Below are 21,224 nucleotides of genomic sequence, written 5' to 3'. Positions count from 1 at the left end.
CCGAAGAAGCCTTTGCCTAATCTCGATCGTTTTGACTGCGTCCTCGTCAGCGACGGCTCGCCGGTTGGTCTGGGTGTTGGCGCCCTGGCCTTTGAAGGATCGCCGGTCGCAATTGAGGGACGACTGGCGCTGGCCGCCGCCGACGCGAGGAGGGAGGGAGGGGGGTGAGGACCCGCGATTGCGCCGGCCGACATGATCAAGTCAGAGTTGTTTCCGAGTCATTTGTCACGCTGATAATCCCATTCGTCCTGTTTCCAAAAGCCTCCCTCTTCTCTGTTCTATTTTAGATGCCACGGCTTTTGTTCGTTTCTGGCTTTATATATATATTCTTTCTCTTTTCCTCGCAGACAGAGGTGTGCGTGTGGCCGGAGTGGTTCCAACTTGGAGGGGACAGGGTGACACCGAATCTGGATGGACGCAAATGGCAGCGGCGGCGACCGTCCTCCTGGGTGCCGCGCCTCGGCTTCTTGTATCTTTTTGTCTTGGGACTGACGGACAAGGTTTGGCTGCGTGTCGCACTGAAGGAAACTAAGTCTGTCTGCATTATCGTTACACGCGCCTGAAGGTAAGAGCATTGGCAACGTGGCGTAGTGGCCATTAAGTGGGCGGGTTTTACACTGTGTTGAATGCAAATGTGTTTTGGTAAGCACGAAGCGAGTGGCTGAGGCAGTGGGAGCGAGAAGTCCAAATGAAGGTTGTTGAGGGAGTCAGGAAAGGACGATAAATCCGGGAAGACGCAACTCTATAGGGTATCCCATTAAACGAAGTCCCTTGTTTCCTCAAACAACAGCAACAAAACAACAGATTGCATGCTTAATGCTAGACAGCTTCTGCACTGACTTATATTCGGGAAAGGAGGCAGCCGGTAGTGTAGGGAGTGTGGCCTGATACTTGACAAGCGGCCTACAAGCATCTCTTGTAAGAAAATGGCTTATCGGAAAAAGACACTATACATCGATACCTGCGATGCCCACTGCGAATAAGAGTAACTGTTGCTAATTCTTACAAGGACGCCGTTCAAGCGCGAAATTCAACATTTCTTTCCCAACAGGCGCCAGTGTGATAACGAAAACAGTAATTAGCAAAGGCTGTCGCTAAATGACAAAAAGTTTATAGAAAAGAGTAGCTCTGTGAATTCAGTCCCTGGAGTTTCTAGGTCTCAGCTTGGCAACAACCTGGCAGTGCTTGTGACAGACAGGGTTTATCTTGTTGCGCAAAGCTTTTTCTTTGTATTTAAGTGTGAGTGAAAAATATTCTTCCCTATATCCGAGCAAGCCATCGTATGAACCGATGTTAACAGCTACACAGGTGAATTCAGTCACCACGACGCGTGTGGTATGTGTAGCCACTTACCCGCACCTCGTTTCCATGTCAGGCGTCTTTCAGACTCCTAACTTGGTATTGACGACCTAATTCCTATTAAATGCAATTTCATATATCATCTCAACGGAAAAATTAATGAGTATCTTTGACCCATAGTGTTGATCCCCTTTCAGGGGCGGCACGTCAGGATAACTTCGATCCGCGAGTGATTCACTTTGGAGCACTAGGGTCGGAACTTTGTATCGAGCGCCACTTCTCGCCCAACTCATGAAACAACCTTCAAAATTAAAGCGCCTGCCGTCCGCGGCACGTGGAATCTCCAGAGCAGACTAACCAGTAATTCCACCGACAGTTCTTTCTAAGAGGCCGGCCACCTTATGCTACAAGTGCTACAATTTCATCCACTGGCGACCGTTACGTGACTCTTATTCTATGCGGAAATGCGGCCCTACGATACCAAGAGGTCAGGGTTCACTGAGCAAAAGAGATAGGGGGGGGGGGGGTGGAATTAAAATTTAATATGGTATGCTTCGTGTGCACTATAAAAGAAATTGATGAAAAAAAGAAAGGAAGGTAAGCAAGACAAGTATATCATACAGTCTGGTGACATAACTGTTCTGTTCTTTTTTTAAGGCGAAAGCCTTTCTAGGCTGATGGTGAAGTTTGTGTCAGCAGACCTGACTGCCGGAGTGTCCGCCGAAGAGTCATCACGCCATATGAAGACAGAGTAAATGCAGATTAAAGAATGAAAAATTATTAATACTGACAGCTAGTGAATGATAATGTTATAATAGATATCGGTAGAGGTTAACAATGACTAGTAATGACTAATAATGACTACTAATGACTTGTAATGGCTACTAGTGACTCCGAATGACCAATATGTCTAACGACGGCTTGTAATAACCATAATTGGTTACAATTGACTAAAGATGCTTACTAGTACGCAGTAATGACTAATAATGACTGAAATGACTTGTAATGAGTAGTAAGGACTATGAAATGACCAACATGTCGAACGACGGCTTGTAATGACCAGAATTGATTACAAATGACTAAAGATGCTTCGTAGTGAGCAGTAATGACTACTAATGACTGAAATGACTTGTAATGACTAGCAATGACTACGAATTTACCAATGTGTCTAACGACAACTTGTAACTACTACAATTCATTAGAAATGACTACAAATTCTTAGTAATGACCAACAATGACTAATAATGACTGAAATGACTTGTAATGATTAGGGTATGACCAACATGTCTAACGATGGCTTGTAATGACCACAGTTAATTACAAATGATTGAATATTCTTAGTAGGGAACAGTAATGACTAAAAGAGAGAAAATAAAGAGAAGAGGGAAAGAGAAAGAGGCAAATGATAAGAGGAGGAAGAGTAGGCTTCGCCGCCCACCTCTTTTTTTTTTCACTCCTCTGTGTTTTTTTAATTCACTTTTTCTCTAGTTCCGGTAAATATTGTTCTAATTATTAAAAAGTAACATTTTCTTAGGCAAAGATCTGAATCAGAGCTAGTTGGTTAAAAGTAACATGTTTGAATAAAACAGCGCAGTAGACGAGATCGACACCGGCAAATGGCAAACATACATTGCTCTGCGTGTTTTTTGCCGCTCACCGTGTCCCTTCTTCTGCGCTTTTCGTTCGAAGACGTTTTCTTAAACAGTTGACTTCATTATGAGAGTAAAAAAAAAAAAAAAAAAAAAAAAAACTCGTCTCCTTACTGCAGCTTTCAGGGACTACATACTGCACGATATCATGGGGCAGTTTTTACATGGATGAAGGGGAGTATTTCATTTCCGAATTTCTACCTTCTTGTAGAAAAAAAAAGGCAGTTATGTCACACACCCTGAGTCGAATCCTTATACATCGTTACAAGTCACTAAACAGCTTCAGGAGTTCACTATTGCTACAAAAGCCGCGATTAAGTTTTAACAGCTTATATATAAAAAAAAAAAACAGAATCACGCTACATTTAACCTATCAGAAACGACAAGACACCCGGCCCTACGCGACACATACCACGCATCTATTCTACCAGTATACGTATGCAACTATCCTCTGAGTGGCATTCACTGGTCCGGTAGGCAGCTCTATTGTTTTCAGAAATTTAGAATAAATGAAAAAAAAATATCCGACGATTACGGCACTCCGTAATGCGAAATTTGAGCGCAGCTGTATACGTGTTTTCATCTCGCGATATATTGAGGCAAGGATTTGAGACCGAAATCACCGCACCGACTGGCAGTGGGCCAGTGCCGTCAGTGCCTTCGCAGAGGGAGGGGCAGTGTGACAACACTAGCCTGGTGAGCAGCATCGGAGCCAGCTGTGGAAGAAGACGACGACGAAGGCGCGAGCAGTGGCAGGCGCGTTCGCGCGGTTACGCCAACACCGACGCCGACGTCCAACCTAATAGCGGGTGCCTGGAGTCTAAAAAAAAAAAAAAGAAGACTCTGGAGTTTATACGTTCCAAAACTACCATATGATCATGAGACACACCGTAGCCTCCGGATTATTTGTGACCACCCGAGGTTTTTTAAAGTGACCCTCAATCTAGGGACACGAGCGTTTTTGCATTTCGCCCCCAAATAAACGTGGCCGCCGTAGCCGGAATTAAACTGCCACCTCAGCAGCGCTACACCATAGCCACTAAGCTACCGCGGTGGGTGCAAGACTGCCTTGCGCGCATGAGATCTGTGGGCCGATGCTCACGCGAATGGCGAGGCTGCACACAAATGTTGATTGAGGATAAAAAAAAGTCATTTAGCTCACTTTACTATTATTTATGACAGAATGTTCACTTCTCCCTATATATGAATTAGTGCAGTTAACATTGAAAAAAAAAAAAAACCTCCATTGAAAAAAGAGAAAAGGAAAACAAGATAAGAAAGGAAAGGAAAGAAAGGAAGAAGTTTGAATGACATGAATTCTGTTGTTGCCGTAAGGCTTCAACAGGGGCGAGCTGGCACAATGTTGTTCATCGTTTGGTTTACTGCGTTGCAATTTTTACGCAAAGGACAGCGAAACAGACACGGGCGTGCTGTTACAGTGCTTATTACATTGCGCATGTGTTCCTCCATGTCTGTTTCATTGTCCTTTGTGTAAAAATACCAACGCAGTTAACCGAGCGTTGTATTCCCCACTCAAAAGCTTTCTGTAGTATAAATATAATTAGTCTGTCTGTTTCCTTGGTTTATTCACTGCAATATTTGTAGAGTGTTCAATCTGAAGTTTTTCTTTCGCAACGATCAACGCTTGCGGTAAGGCTCGATGCTTAGACATCCATTGTTGTTTTTATTTTTTAACGAAAACTTCAAAGAAATATGCCTTCCGAATGCACTGTTGCAAAAAAAAAAAGAACATCATATAAGTTGACATATTGCATGTCATATTTCTTTAATATGCAATAAAACTGCACTTTTCGGTCTGTTTTCTCGAGTGCGCAAAGAGAGGACAGTGATCTACATTACGATGAGGTACTGATAAGTATTGAGCCTTACTCAGAAAAAAAAAGAGGGTAGGTAGCTATAAGTTGCGAGGAATATTGGCCCATCTGTCTATATTCAATGATGCATATATATATATATATATATATATATATATATAGGTTGGAAGTGCGAAAGTGAACACAGCAATCAATACCTCCACACAAGTTCCGTGTGGAGGAGCATCGTACGATAAACAAGTTTTTGTTCCCCCAAGTATAAGGTGCGAAGCAAATCCACGATCAGACTTCACAAACTTTAGGTGACAGAGGCCCTTCATATACTACCTGCAAACGTGTGTTGCCAATCTTAAAAGTGGCGATTTCGGTGTTGAAGTAGAGAAAAAACCACAAGCCAAGATGTTCCGTGTGCAAAGGTCAGTGCAGACACAAATGACAACTCTTTTTTTTTTGTGATAAGAAGGGAGTTGTGCCAGTGCACTACCTCCAACAGGGTGCAACCATCAATGCGGAACATCACTGCGCCTTATTGAAGAAGTTGAGGATAAACATCAGGAAAAACCGTCGAATAAGGCTGTCTGTAGGTGTCATCCTGTTGCGTGCCAATGCCTCGTCACACACTGCAGGTGAAACAACGGCAGAACTGACCTCGTTAGGCTTTGAAGTGTTGCCCCATCGACCGACCTCGCTTCTTCTGGTTATCATCTTTTTCCCAATCGCAAGAAACACCTAAAGCGACAAAGATTTAGGAGCCTTATGGAGGCAACTAATGCTGCAAATGTTACGCCAGCACATGAAAACATTTTATTTGCAGAGGCTTAAGAAGCACAAGGAAATATATCGCAAGTACACTGACTTCCTGGCGGTATATGTGGAGTAGTGTGGCAGTTACATCTTACTAGCTAATATTTTTCTCAACTAGACTCAATATTTATCAGCACCCCCTCTTAAATGCCGAGCGCGTTGTAAAAATTATCTGGACAGGCAAGTGCGTAACTTCACCCACAGATGCGTTAACGAAGTGTATAGAATGTGAAGGTTGCATTTAGTACGCTGCTGAAATCTCCAAGTGACAAGGTGACATTCACGAACACGCGCTTATAGAGGTTAAAATATTCTGTTTCTCTCAAACAAACATCAAACGAAAATATACACGTTCCGATTTCCATGGAGATACGATCCCTCGTAAGGAAGGGAAATTTTCCACGTCCCACTTATTTGAAATATCAGGCCAAGAGCAGTATTCTTATTGGGTTTGCAGTATTCTATAGCTCAGTGAAACTTCTTGCGAATCAATCATACGTGTAATACCTGGATAAAGAGCTTCCAGGTCACTTAACGAGTGATCCGAAAGGGATAGATAGATAGATAGATAGATAGATAGATAGATAGATAGATAGATAGATAGATAGATAGATAGATAGATAGATAGATAGATAGATAGATAGATAGATAGATAGATAGATAGATAGATAGATAGATAGATAGATAGATAGATAGATAGATAGATAGATGAGTTTAGCAAGAGTAAGTTCTGGTTGACTATGCTGTACTGTTGGCCAGGTGACATATAAGTAAATTATATCAGCAGTGGAAAAGAACGCGCAAAGTGCGCACGCAGGTGTGATACGCAGAACTGGTATATAACCTGTCACACATTTCACATATGCTCTGAAAGATGTCCTAACGCGTTTAGAGCTCCCCGTGCAGTCTTCACTCCGCACCAGTTACCCGGAATTCTTTCCTCCAACCGCGGCCAGTTGTTCCTTCTGACCTGTGCCGTTTAGAGCCCCTTTCCTCTCACGGTGATGCGATTACACTCAGGAAGGAGTTGTTTGATTTTCTTATAGCTCCGGACATATATCACCAGCAGCGCGGCGCGCATTCTATTAAGAAAAGAACAGGTGCTTGAGAACGCCACACCTAGCTGCGGTCGGCACGGAACTGTATATGGTGTCCTCGTGGAAGACCATGCGGAAGAGGGAGCTGCAGATGGGGATCCAAAGGAGGAATGCAAAGCCTGGTGAACCCGGTAAAATTTTGGCATGTCAACCGTGTCCAGTACATTAACACAATGGTCCAGTATTCCCTCATAACGCATGCCGTGTCCGTTATAGATGTGGGATGTATAGCGAGTGCTGCATCAATGGGCAGTGTGGGTGCTATTCCTCTCCCATACGTGGTATCCAGCCGGAACTACTTCAGGCTAACGTTCCTCCCTTTCTCTTTCTTTCTTTCTTTCTTTCTTTCTTTCTTTCTTTCTTTCTTTCTTTCTTTCTTTCTTTCTTTCTCGGATCTTCAATGCTGTGGTGAGCAGGTCTAAGAAGGTAGCCCACTTTTTTCGACACATTTTTCAATCCAGCGCAGTCAGCAGCTCCTTTGCGCGGCGCGGAATAGAAATGACTATTTCATACTACTATACAATATTTGAAATTGATTTCGCGCATCTCGAAGAGGCCAGACTAAAGGATGCGGACCGTCCTTCGGCAGCTAAATCTACAGTGATCGGGGTGCCGAACTTATATAGGAGCGCTAAATCGGTTGCTTTCCGACAGCATCGTCTTGTATACTATGTACGCATGTCTGACAGTTGTGGCGACGAATGATTCACTCAACGAGCGCGTTAATAAGGACGCATAGTTGCTTATCATTTGGGTATACCGAATAAGGACTTTTGCTCATTGCACGCGTCTCGGCGCGAAATTAGCAGGCTCAGGAAACGGCCAACGGTTCCGTCAGGTTCTGTTGCTCTTATAAGCTGACCGCTGCTGCATGCACTATGTGGAGTAACATTAAAAAAATTTTTACGTGCCAAAACCACTTTCTGATTATGAGGCACGCCGTAGTGAAGGACTCCGGAAATTTCGATCACCTGGGGTTCTTTAACGTCCACCTAAATCTAAGTACACGGGTGTTTTCGCATTTCGCCCCCATCGAAACGCGACCGCCGTGGCCGGGATTCGATCCCGCGACCTCGTGCTCAGCAGCCCAACACCATAGCCACTGAGCAACCACTGCGGGTACGTAGTAACATTAGGCACGTCGGTATAATCGGGTAATAACTGGGCCACCACATCTCCTCATGTTATCGTTATGTGAGCTATGTGCCCACTTCTTGACTTCAACGCTACGTTGTTGCAGCAGTGGCACTTTCACCGGTGGTTTCACATCTAGTACAATGTCTAGGAACAGCGTGTTTAAGAACATACTGAAAGTATGTAGTCTTTGAACATATCGCATCTCGCTTTGGGGTCATCATCCCGTGTATTAGCAAACTCTCATGTTGATACGGCGGTCGTAAGTATATATAAAAAACAAAGGGTTTCATGTCTTCTGTTAATGTTGTAACCTTAATCATTGCACTACATTATATTTACACATAAGAACGTTATAGGCCAAGCTCCACCAGATTTGTTCGATAGCCGCTCCAGCATCCTGCTGTAGTACCTGTCGTGGAAAGATGCCGTGGATGAACGACTTGAGGTTTTCACTGGCTGCAATACCAGCTACAGGGCTTGTTTCCCGGCTTTCCTTGTAGGACAGTGGCTATACGCTCGACGAAAAGGATGACTCCGGCATTTATTCACTGAGCACTGCCTGTAACTTGTTCTGTAAAGCAAGGAATCATGTTTACGCGGCACACAACACTTTCTCCACGGGCACAAGCAGGTGGCTCACAGCGTCTGTAGGCGACCATTTGCAACCGGTCTTCCATAAGGCGCCAGCCGCGATCAAGCGTTCGCGTCATGGTCACGATGCGGGTATGACTGGTTAGGCTTTGCTCGGTGCTCTGGCGTTCGTTTGCCTTGGGCGTCATAAAGGGCTCGCATTCATCACTCGCGTGCGCTTGATCGCGTGAAGCTAATGGGCAGAGCCGGCAGCGCGCGTCCATGCGCGACCGCGGCGCGTCCCAGTACGGAGCCGGCCATCGAAGACTCGCGGGGGAGCTCCGGCCGTCCTTCATGGGAACTGTCGGATTTCTGAGCCGCCTAAGGAAGGGCCCGGTGGGGACGCCGTAGCTGTACGCCTACCTAACCCATTTCGCCGGTAACGATGCCGCCTGGCCGCTCTTTGTCTGATGGCGGGCCGGAAAGAGAGAGACACGGTGACTATTAGGAGCCCCTCAAATGAAGCCGTAGCGAGGCCCTTGATGTCCTCGTCACGATAGTAGCATTAGGCCTCGAAACTGCCCTGGCCTTGGCGCCGTCGCGCCGTGCAGGGGCGGTGCTTCTGTCTAGGCGGCCCCAAACTACCGTCCCAGTGCCGCGCGCGATGAAAGCGCCTCTGTGGGGCCCCCGCCGAAGACGCGTCCGCGCGACACACTTGATGGATCGGGCCTCCTTCGGAAACCGGCCGCTGCGCCAGCGGCGGCAGCGACGCTCCTCCCGGCCGTTCGCGGCGGCGAAAGCAGCTGCGCTCGCTGACCACGTGAATGTGGGGCACACGGCGTGCTGACCGCGGTCAAGGTTAGACGCGTCTCGCCGGCCCGTCGTGAGCCGACACTCATCTGTCTCTCGTGCCACGCCCACTAGCAGTGGTGGTGCTAACATCCCGACCGCAAGACTTCCGAGTGAAAGGCTTGGGCCCGCATGCGTCGAGGAAATGAAGTTTGTACAACCCATAGTTGGATCTTTAGCAACCTTTCGGCACAGCTTTCTCAGGAGCTGATCCCACACCGCGAAGTCGCCGTTTAGCGCCTGTGCCCAGTGGTTTCGGTGTAAGATTCCCAAGCAGCACTGTCTCTGCCGTCGATGCGTGTAATTTGGCCGACGGCGATGAGACCTAATAGGGTTATTAGTCTCTGGACTTTGCGCAACCGGCCTGTCTGCATTAAAGAAATTCAAGCCCCTCTGCAGCCTGGTTAGAACGGGAGGCAGTGGCCGCAACGAGCTATCGGTCACGCCATCAGCGTCGCTCCGCAGTGTTTGCGGTCGAACTCGTAGGTGCAGGGGTCACTCTGGAGAGTTTCGCAATGACATCGCGCGCGGCGAACGGTAACTTGCCACTGTTTCACCACTAGTCATGAGTGGCCATACATCATAGTGTCCGTGTCGAGTGATCTCCACAGACCTCTGTGCCTTCCTTCAAATAAATGTTCTCTCTCGCTTTAAAGTCAAGCACAATACCTCCTACGCCCAGTGTGTGCATCGTATAACCAACGGTGTCAACAACCAGTGTCATACAGACTTGAAAATCTGAAAGGTGATCTGGTTGATTGAGAGGCTATGGATAGGACTGTGTTTTAATATCATGGCTGAAGGAAAAATAAATAATAATAAAGCATACAGAAGAATTAAATCAATTGAAGCAATGCATGAATAAAGTAATTTGAAATTACTTCATTTATCATAAATATTACGCACTATTATCTCCTATATAGTTATGAAGGGGAAATTTTGGGCACCGCATGCTAGCTGTGGCAAGTCAATCATTCTATTACAAAATGCGAAGCGATAGACACGTGTTGTACACAGCCGCGAAATGAGTTGTCATTGAGCTCTAATTGAGGCACCACAGATGTTTAAAGATAAAAATTTTGCCGAAAGCAGCCTTCTGATCTATATATATAGCCTGACAGAAATACGTGACGAAGGAAGGTTGCAGCCTCAAAAGCGCCTTTATAACAGTGCAAGAAAAGAATAAACGAGAAGCGATGCATCAATTTACTGTGAGATCATTGAGTGTGTTTAGTTCATGTACACTAAGAAAAGTGCCGTCGTGACATTCAGGGCTCCACCGCAGAGTCCACCGCAGAGATTTCATAGCCGCAATTGCTGCGGTCACTCGTGGCTGCGTTTCGTGTCGGCACTCGGTGTTTGTGTTTGCGTAGCCGCCACCTGCTTGACGCGCCTGTTCAAAGAGCGAGCCAAGGGACGGTGCCAAGGCACCCCGCGTTCTCACCGAGCGCTCCGCTCGCAAGATCTCTCTCCAAGAGCAGGCCGCACGCTAGCGAAATGCTCATGGTCGGATCAGCGAAACATACAGAAAGCGTCTTCAAGACAGTGCGGGATTAACAGGGACCAAACAGAAGCGGATACATATTCTCCGTTAAGCGCAAGGTTTCGCAACGCGCCTTTCGCCGCCTATGGACTGCACGCTGATCAGCGAAGCGCAACGTCCGCGAGGCCTTCGACGCTGCCCGCGCTCGCCCCGCAACAAAACTGCTGAAGGCTGACAGGCGGAGTCCGTGCTTCATTTTAGCTATGAGGAACGGCCTATCGAGCTGCGAATGTGATCGAAGGCCACGCCCTGTAGAATACGTTACACTATCCGAATGAGTGAAACAACGTTGCAGACCTCAATATACAGCTACCAAGGTCGTACGGCGAAAATAACCATGGGCCACACAGGAAACAAGCAAATGACCTGGCTTTCACGCAGCTTATCAGCCTATGCCTCTTTTCCATATGCAACGAACAACCACCCGCCGCGACGGCTCAGGTGCCGTCCTGTGGCATTCCACTGCTGGGCACGAGGTCGCAGGTTCGATTCCCGGCCAAGGCGGCCACATTCCATTGCGGGCCCTCTTAACCAACTGTGAATTTTCGGGATTTTAAATCAAACAATTAAATTAATTGTAATGAACAACCTCTGTGTATGACAGGTCACATGTGTATGAGTACAGACATGACAAGAACACGCGTGCAGTTGGACTGTACAAGGCCCGCGCCATCACATGACGGATCGGCCAGCGGGCCGGTAGCTTGATTCATGCGACGGACTGGATTGCGAGTTCCATTCGCGGACGAGCGTGACGTAGCTCAGTGCCGCCGAAGCACGCTACATATACATGATGCGGAAGGCTAAGTGCACCACTACACTGAAATTTAACCCAAATGGCTGCTTCACTTGACGTCACTTGTGACGTTGGACCAGGCAATCACCGGAAATATGAGAGCTGCAGCGACACCCTGAGCCAATATATCAAAATAAGATGAATTCTAAATATTGTTGCGCTGGACAAGTCTCGTTGGCGAAAAAATAAATGAATAAAGAGAACGATTCTTTAAAATGGCTATGTGACCGCGGAGATGCTTATAACAGGAGCAGAGTTGAGCAGTTGCTTATTGCGATAAAGTATCGAACACTTATTTGAAAGATAGTTCCGCAAGATATCGGTAACTTTGCGTTACTGCGGCCGTGCCCACGTCACGGAAGGCAAGCACAAGGTGGCAGCACAAGTGCGAAACCGAATGTTTAACATTAGTTTGCAATATATATATATATATATATATAGCTCTCAGCGACGCCATTTGACGCACATAACCAAAGTCTCTAGGAGAACGTTCGATACAAATTGCGTTCAAAGAGCTGTCAAGGTCGTCTTAGGTGCAAGTGTAGCGCGTTTCTACTCTGTTCCTGTAGGAGAACCTAGTACGTGTGGGGGGGGGGGGGAGGGAGTGTAGAGGAGGGCAGTTCAGTGGCGGAATAGTTAAAATGATGGAGGAGAGTTTACCAATTGCCTACAGTTGTTTACTTTCGTGAAGTCTTGATGCGGAGCCATACCTCTACAAGTTAACTGTATACATGCCCGTCAACTGGACTGGAAAGCTTTATTCTGGTCCTGCAGGACGCGCATAGCGCGTTGCGGACGTCTCCCACGCAGGGACCGACGGGTAGTACTTGGCGGCCGCTTTGCGGGCCTGCTGGGCGGCCCATTGCTAGTCGGCGAGTAGTGAGCTTATGAGGGACTTCTCCCGCTTGTCTGAGGTAGAGTCGAGAAGGGCGTTTCTACACTCCCAGGGCATGTGTATGAGTGTCGCCGTGTCTCCGCATGAGGAGCACGTGTCGCTGGGATACGCGTCGGTATAGAAAATGTGCAATTTGGCAGGGTTTGGGTACACGTGCGTCTAGTAAGCGTAGCGTTAGCGCCTGCGGCCTGTTAAGTTTGTGTTGTGGTGGCGGAAAGATGCGGCGCCCCAGGTAGAAGTGTTTTGTAATTTCGCTGTACGTAATGAGCGCGTGCCGATTGTCCTCTAGCTCGACGAGATGCGTTTGCCCGGGGACGACGGTGCGGTCGGTGAGCGCGCACGCTGTGTCGTGGGCGATCTCGTTGAGGTTGGGCGGGGCGCCTGGCATCCCGACCGAGATGGGCGGGGAACCAGATGACAGTGTGGTGCTTGAGGGTGCTCAGATCCGCGCTACGGAGGATGCGTAACACCTGGTCGGAAACCACGCCACGTTCTAAGCCTTTGATGGCCGTTCTGTGGAGTCGCTGTAGATCACTTCCAGTTTGCCGTCGAGCACGGGCTATGGCTCCGCCACCTCGGGGTCTCGGGGGAGGACCGTAGCGGAGTTGAGGGTTCATTGCGTGGATGGTACAGCGACCGCGGCGAAGGCTCGGCTTTTGTGGTAGGCGGAGGCTTCCACGAACGTGACGTCGTCCGCTTTCATGTCTATGCGCTGGAGCAGGGCGGTCGCCCGGGCAAGGCGCCTGCCTCTGTTGTGGTCAGGATATATGTTTCGCGGATTAGGAGCGAACGTGAAGTCTCGGATATCGCGGGGAACCGGCGTCAACTTCGGATCCCTGGTAGTCGAGGAGTAGAAAACGAGCTCGCGTAGAATGTGGCGGCCCGCCTTTGTGATTGTGAGCCGGTTCACCTGCGTTCCCTCCTGAGCCTCGTCGATCTCTTCTAGAGTGTTGTGCACGCCGAGTTCGAGGAGTTTCTTTGAAGTGGACATCGGAAGGCGCCCGTTTCACTACCTTTCGGATGAAGGCGTTGAGTTTATTGCGCTGAACGCGTAGCCATTTGTGCATGGAAGCGACGTAGGTGAAGTGGCAGAGAACAAACGCGTGCACGAGACGTAGCAGGTTGTCTTCATTGAGGCCGTGGTGACAATTAGTTACTCTGCATACGACTCGTATGGCGTTCTCCGTCTTGGTCTTGAGCTTCTGCACGGTTTGGGTGTTGGCTCTGTGGGACTCAATGATCATGCCCAGGACCCTAATGGAGTCTACCTTGGGGACAGTACGGCCGTCCCTGGTGCGGAGGGTGATGTTGCGTTCGGCCGGGGTTTTCCACCCTCTGGGCTTGGCGCCCCGGCGTTTGGGCAAGTACAGCAACAGTTCCAACTTGGTGGGGGAGCACTTGAGACCAGGTTGTTGTAGGTAGGACTCGGCGATTTCGAAGGCCTCCTGCAGGGCGGATTCGATGAAGCCATCCGACCCTGCGGAGCACCAGATGGTTATGTCGTCCGCGTATATGGTGTGGTTTAACCAGTGGATCTTCGAGAGTCGTTCGGAGAGTCTGATCATCGCGAGATTGAAAAGCATCGGCGAGAGGACTGTTCGGAACTGTGTCGAAAGCTCGACTGCTTCCGACACAAGGCCTCCTGCCTGTAGGCCGGCCTTGCGCCGGGTAAGGAAGGAGCGGGCAAAGTCATAGAACCTACGCCCGAGGCCAAGGTCTGTGACTGCCTTAAGGATGGACGAGTGCGCGATGTCATCAAATCGACCGATCGACCGATCCTGTTGAGGACGACGTGTTCGGCCACTTTATCCACGCACAACGTGAGCGAGATGGGGCGGAGGTGATCTAGGCTAGGCGCCTTGCCCGGTTTGGGAATGAAGATCGCGTGGGCGAGTTTCCAGGCGTCAGGTAGCTCGCCTTTCTTCCACACTTCGTTGATGGTGTCGGTGAGGTGAATGACGGAAGGGGCATCCAGGTTGCGCAGTAGCTTGTTGGTGATACCATCGGGACCGGGGGCGGAGTGGTCGTTGACTTCGTGGAGAGCCCGGCGTACCTCTTCGGCGGAAAAGGAGGCGTCGAGGAGGGTGTTGTCGGGACCGGTGTATTCGGGATGAGGAGTCAACGGACCCGTGGGAAGCAGGATATATTTCTGTATGAGGGTCTTTGTGATGTATTCCGGTGGCGCGGTCCGTTTGTCTTGATGGAGTATATTCGCGAGCGATTGGTGCGGCTTAGTACGCGTGTTGGTGTCGTCGAGCAGGTGCTTAAGGAGGTTCCACGTCTTACCGTTACGTACCTGCCCGTTAATCGAGTTACAGATCTCGTCCCACTGCTCTTTGGAAAGAGTGTGGCAGTGATCCACTATGCTGTTGTTTAACTCGGATATGCGTCTGCAGAGCCTGCGATTGAGGCGCTGGTCTTTCCAGCTGGCCAAGAGGGACTGTTTGGCCTCGAGCAGTTGGGCGAGGCGACTGTCCATCTTCTCGGTTGACAGGTCCGTACCGATGGTTTTGGTGGCCTTAGCGATGTCGGCTTTGAGCTGAGCCGTTGGCGTCTCGAGGTTCGGGGCGTCATCGGGAGGGAGTAGTTCTGCGCGAGTCTTACGGAAGAGGTCCCAATCGACCCACGTGTACAACTTGCTCCTCCTGCCGATGGTTGGGAAGTGTACGGCCAGTAGGAAGTGGTTGCTACTGAGATCTACCGCAAGGTTGGACCAGCGGGCGTCAGCGATGTTGTTGACGAAATAGAGATCCGGGCTGGTGTCTCTTTGCGTGGACGTGCCGGTGCGGGTGGGAAAAGCCTTGCCCGTAATGAGGGTAAGGTCCATGTAGTTCGCGTTCTGGCAGAGCTCGTTACCCTCGGGGGTGTAGTACGCGTAGTTCCAGGTGCGATGCGCGGCGTTAAAGTCGCCTGCGATCACTAGTGGGTTGGAGCCGGGGAGGCGGATGGCTTTCTGGAACAGGCGTTTCAACCATTGTCTGTGGTTGCGGGGGTTACTGTACACGTTGAGGATGTACACGCTTCGTCGAGACACGCTGCCAGGGAGAATCTCTACCATGACGTATTCGATTTCGGGCCTGTCGAGGTCGTACGCTAGACAGGAGATCTTGTCACGGTACCGCGTCCTCCCGAGGGTCCGGGTAACCACTGATATCCAGGGAATGTGGCAGTAGGCATTACAGTTTACAGTTTCTTGTAACAGGATGACGTGTAGTTTGGCTTCGTGGCTGCAGAGGTATTGCTGCAGGGAGGCTTTCTTCAAGGCGAAGCTCCTGCAGTTCCACTGCCAGATGCGAAACGCATCGTTTGGCCTGGCCATCTTGAATCATGTAGGGGTCGGCCCGGGCACCCGGTGGGTGGAAGGAGGCCGCGTGAGGGGGTGGACTAGACGTGGATGTGCCTTGCGTTACTGGCTTACCTGTCAAGTAAAGCCCCCATATTGCAGATAGGTTAAAGAAGTACACTGCAGTGATGAGTAAACTTTTATTTAGCAGAGAGGTGTTTTCATCTTTTGGTGGGACGTCTCCCTTAGACCAGGAAGCCTTGGCGCCCAGCCGTCTTCTTCAATCGGTCCACCAGCTTGCACTGGTCATCCGGGAAGGTTATGGTAAGCTGGTGCCCCCACTGCTCGATGGTAGGTTGGGAGATGAGTGGTAGGGGTATGGTGTGTGAGCATCCCCACACCATATTTTACGGTATACAGGGTGCTGTGCAAAGCTTGCATTGGCAGTCATATTGTGTTGGGAAAATGACGTGTAGCAGTGTTCAGTGTGCATACGTGTTTGTCTGCATTTGCCTGACTGTTTCTTCTCTCGTTAGGGTGGGATGTGGTAACCGGTATCGTCTGCGGTTTAGACGTTAGGGACTGTGTAGCGCTGTTGTACCTGATCTAATGGATCCGCTGGGACACGGTCGCCTGGGTGCAGTACAGCCCGGTGCGTATGCTCACGGGATGAGGCGTGTGCCTGCATGTTACCCTCCAGGTATGCGTGTCCGGGGTTCCAGACCAGGTGTGTGTCAGGGATGATCTTGTACGTAATATGTGAAGTGCGGGGGTCGTAAGTCTTCCGAGTTGGAGGTGGATCGGCAGGCAGCTTGCGAGTGTGAAAGTATGGTTGTGCGCTCCTTCGTAGAGGTGATGCGAGAGCTATGGAAGTCACACAATTAGATTAGGTGGTGCCTTCAGCGCCAAATTAGCGTAAAAGGTGTGGTTGGCTGCAAAAATACGCCAGGGAATGCAGCGTGAGGCAAGCTTGAAGGAGCGAGCGAAAGGAAAGCTGCCTTTCACATAGTTCTAAACCATTGCGAGAAGTAAGATGCTTATTTGCTCAAAAAACTAACAGTCAGCTGACTGCCAACAAGACAAAGCTATAGCAGTTCGCTGGATAATGCCCTAACTTTACCAAGACTGACGATCGCGTCACCACGCAGAGCCTAGTGGGCAAATAGCCGTTTATAAATAAGGTTAATCTTACTCTCTCTCCGCTAGTGGTATATTTAGTATAAGCAAGATAGGGGACAGATCATCGTGAAAACGTGCCTGACACGTCAGCGGATACGGAGCATACTTGCCCACATGAGCGGTAATGATTCTTCTGGAGCTGCTTTATCTGGGAGGAGCTGGAATTCGATCTCGCTTGTAAGCGACCAGGCGGACGCATACAAGTCACGCCCATTTCCGAGTTGTCTTCGCGAGGAGTGCCTTTCTTGGCCGGGACCGCGCACGCTGGCCGGCCGGCCAGCCGGGCACGCCGAGTCGGCCGGTGGCGCAGGAGCGCCGGCAGAAATGCACGACAGCAGCCGCGGCGCGTCGCACCGGGTATGAATCGAGGCTCACGACTGGGCCACCTGGGTGGCTGGTTCGCCCTTCGGCTGGCGGCCGCGTCTCCTCCATTTATCACGGGGAGCGCGCGCGTTCTCGCGTGCAGTTCGCGAATCAAAAGGCAGCCATTAATAAGGACCATTCTGGCAAGCTGGAAATAATTGAGCGAACGCCCATCATCTGAGCAGAAGAGTTTTTCGCGCGTCTACGATCCGGGGGTCTTTACTTTCTTTTCAAGATGGCGGAACTGCCGGGGATGCGGAGGATCGCCATTACCGATGCGGCGAGGAAGGGGATGCATCACGCGAATGACCGGATGTGCCGAATTCGAGGGCCCTATGGGGGCGGCGCGGCTGCCGTCATTGCCCAACCCTTGTCTCGCCGCCAGGTCATCGGGGTTTCACCTGCGCACCTGAGTTTTATGGAGCTGCGGCGCGCAACGGAGCAGCCAGGTTCGCCCGGATAGACGCGACCGGACTACCAGACCGGTGGGCCCTCTATCGCCCGTTCGAAGCACTCAGTGCACCCCCTCCCTCATTCGTCGGAACACGACGTATCACACGCGGGCTGCACTTAACGGGCAGCCGCTCGAGATAGATTTGCGCATCGACGAGAGCTGCCAGTAAGAGGAAGTGTTTCTCTTGGCGATGGAACTTCTATTTATATCGCGATGGTTCAGTGATAATGCAGGTCTCTATAGGTCTTTTTCCACACCGCGAGTACCGTGAGCTGTAAAACAAATGTGCTTGGCAACTCGTAAGCTATGGAAAGGAGCACAGCTGGTCAGAAAAGCGTGCTAAGTTCTCAATGAAAAGAGAGAGAGGGAGAAATGAAGGAGTAGCGGGGCGCATACGCGAAATATTGACCTTCTTCTTTGTTCTTTTCTTTCTTCTTCATTTAGCACTTGTTAAGTACTTCGAACTGTTACGCTTTTTATGAAACGCGCAGATATGTTTTTGTTGTTCTTTTTCCTGCTGTTATGACGAGGAAGCGACCATATACTTGAATTCCAGGTTCTGTCCACCTAGCAAGCGTTCGTGAAGCAGCTAATGACCGGAACATTCCAACACTATTTACTATACTGCAAATTTAGTGAGAAACGTTCAGTCCCTCCCTTGAACGAAATGACCAGACACAGGAGTGTTTATCTCGCTTGTCTGAGAAGAACAAATTGTGCAACATAGAAGGGCCTGTTTCGAACGAGTTCGGCACATCGCGTCCAGCAGCAGAAATGACCAGGTTGTGAAATGGCTGCGAACCGAAAGTGGGGGCTGCAGTTACATAGAAGTCAGCCTACCAGAAGGAGTGTATAATATAAAGATTGACGCCTCGCTCTGCACGGTCTATCTCCTCTAATTGCGACGCATAATGAAGCGGCGATAGTTGCTTAGCGGCTGTGATGCTGGCTGCCCTTAGGCAACTATAAACGCCATCTTCGCACAGCCGCTGAGACTATTGCCGACCGGTATATGTCATATATTAAGCGACTAGTGCTAACTTGTAATTTTGCTACGGCGAGCTCATAGTTCTCCTTTTATGGCGAAGCTGACTTATTTATAGGTACTGACTTATCTGTTTCACGCATTGTAACAGAACCTCCTTATTATACAGGAGCTGGTTAGGCTTAACTAAGCCTTGTCTGAAATGACATGCCAAGAGTAAAATGTTTTTTTTTTTTCCTGCCTCATATAGGATGCAAGTTTCTCGCGAAGCTTGTACTGCTTCTTCTCGTCGTTGGTTAACTTTGCATGTAGGCTTATTTAAGCCTAACCAGCTTTTTGCGTAATATCTTTTCCAAAAGAAGACACATGTTCACTATTGGCTGGAGGGATATCAGACCACGCCTTATTGCTTCGACTTAGTTTATAACAAAGAACCCTTCGCCCCGCCGGATTTTAAATTTCGGTTGTACATTGGTAGTTCTACGTAATAGTCTGGGGAGCGTGTTACGGCACGAATTTTTCAAATTGGGCCATTATGTAGAGGAGATAGGAGGAGTTGAAATGTCGCATTGCCATGCAGCCAGGAGGCAAGCTTCACTACAACATAGACACTCTCTCCATCTGCCTCGACTAGCGTCCCCAAATTAGTTTGTTCCCTGCTTTTTCCCACACCGGAGCCTAGGGACGCGAAACAGTGGCAAGCGACCGTTTATGTCGCGAGCCCCGCCTCCTTCTGTTTTGTTCTTCTCTTCCTCGTTTTTCTGCGCGGCGCACTCCAAGTGGCGACATTGCGCGTTCTGGATTGGTCAAGTTGCCGATGTTACGTGCTATAATAGGGGACGCTGCAAGGAGTGTGCTTTACGAAGCTGCATTTGTACGTGTGACCTTGACTCACTGGCTGGAAGTGAGGCTTCCTCGAGAGGAAGGGTGCGGGCTTCTGTTTAAAACTTCCAGTTATTTTCGCGCCATGCGAGCCACTTCATACTTTGCAGACTCAATTGCCACCGCTGATCTACGCGCCTAACTTGCCTGCTTTCAACGCTTATTCCTTGTGAGGGGCCCTTTTAGCTTAATGGTTAGGCTTAGCCTCTGTTGTCACGGCCTGACAGGAACTATGTTGCTGATGTATGCGGGTTTCTGCTGCATCTAGCGGATGACAAGGAGGGCAGATGAAACCCATCCCGCCAGTGGATGCGTTGCCGTGAGTGCTCAGGCGCGCGGCCCACACCAAGAAAGAGGAGGAAGCGTATGCGAACACACGCTTCGGAGAGTTGGTGAACGGAAAGAGAAAATGAATAGCTTGAACGCGAAGTGCATCTTTGCATGGAGTGTCGGAATTAAATGTAGGCACTTCAGTCTTTCTCCCTCCGTTAGTTACTATTATGCCTTTTCGTGACCTGTGCCATGACAGAATGGAAGTTTCGTGAACGCTAAAGACTTCTTTTGGGGGTCTGTCAGTAACAACTTGCACTAGACGCTAACTAATGCTGCCATGGGAAGTTGGACGCTGCCTTGCCACGAGTCGATGCAAATAGTGTGGCCCATGTTGTACGACTGCATGCACTGAAATCGCAAGACGCGGAAACCACTTAACGCGGGTTGCCTGCGCAAAACGTATCAAGGTTGGAGGATAGATGCGTCTGTATCGATTTGCTTGTCTAGTAAGTAATGAGCATGTCTATGTACTTACACAAGTAGAGGATAAAATTGGAAACTGTACTCGTCGCGATGGCCCAGTGGCATTGTGCAGCTGTGCGCGAGCTCATGGGTTCGATTCCCGGCCGCGATGGCCGCATTTCGTTGAGTACGGAAGGCAAAAAAATAAAATAAAAAAAAAACGCTCGTGTACCTGGCTTTGGATGCACGTTAAAGGACAACTCCGGCGATTTCCGGTGACCACTGATCATAATAAAATTTTGAATATACGTTTTCTTTGGCACTCTCATTTTCTGTGTCAAGCAATATGGCTGCAAGCCATTTAGTTTTCTCGAAAATGAATTTGAAAGATTGGTTGCGTTACCGACTCATGACTTTTTACTGGCCACGCTGTGTTTGTGACGTCAGATACTACATCATCATCGTCGCTGAAATCGCCGCTGAAATCGCCGCTGTCTAGTTGGGAAAACCTGTAAAAGCTGTCTGTGTCGTCAGGAGACATCATCAGCTTCGCTTGTTTGGCGTTAGCGTCATGTGTACTGCGTGTTTACATTGTGGTAGTGTAGGACGTGGCGTCACATCGACTCATCATGGCGTCACACGAAGCATCTACCCGTTTCGGTTTCGGTGTCTCGTTTATTGTTTATTTAAAATTATTTATGAATTTCTAAGCGAATTCAACCACCCGACCGGTGAGAGGACTGTCAATGTCATTTGAATATGGCAATATGCTATTATGGTTAAAAAAGAAACGCCGGAGTTAGAAAAACGCCGGAGCCCTTTAAAGAACAATTTGCGGTCAAAATTTATCCTTACCCTTCCACTATAGT

The 21,224-nt window shown here is 49.1% G+C and overlaps 1 protein-coding gene across 1 annotated transcript; it reads right to left on the bottom strand.

Moving 5' to 3' along the window:
* Positions 1–13,087: 13,087 nt before the first annotated feature.
* LOC142564087 (uncharacterized) lies at positions 13,088–15,793 on the bottom strand. The gene is made up of 3 exons (XM_075674965.1): positions 14,333–15,793; positions 13,641–14,252; positions 13,088–13,450 (listed from the first exon to the last, which is right to left on the bottom strand). Exons 1-3 carry the CDS (start codon positions 15,791–15,793, stop codon positions 13,088–13,090), a joined length of 2,436 nt encoding a protein of 811 aa, XP_075531080.1.
* Positions 15,794–21,224: the final 5,431 nt, after the last annotated feature.

The sequence above is a fragment of the Dermacentor variabilis genome, chromosome 1, assembly GCF_050947875.1.
Source record: "Dermacentor variabilis isolate Ectoservices chromosome 1, ASM5094787v1, whole genome shotgun sequence".
Lineage (NCBI taxonomy): Eukaryota > Metazoa > Arthropoda > Arachnida > Ixodida > Ixodidae > Dermacentor > Dermacentor variabilis.
The sequence above is the reverse complement of the archived record's forward strand: the minus strand, read 5'-3'. Positions and strand labels throughout refer to the sequence as shown.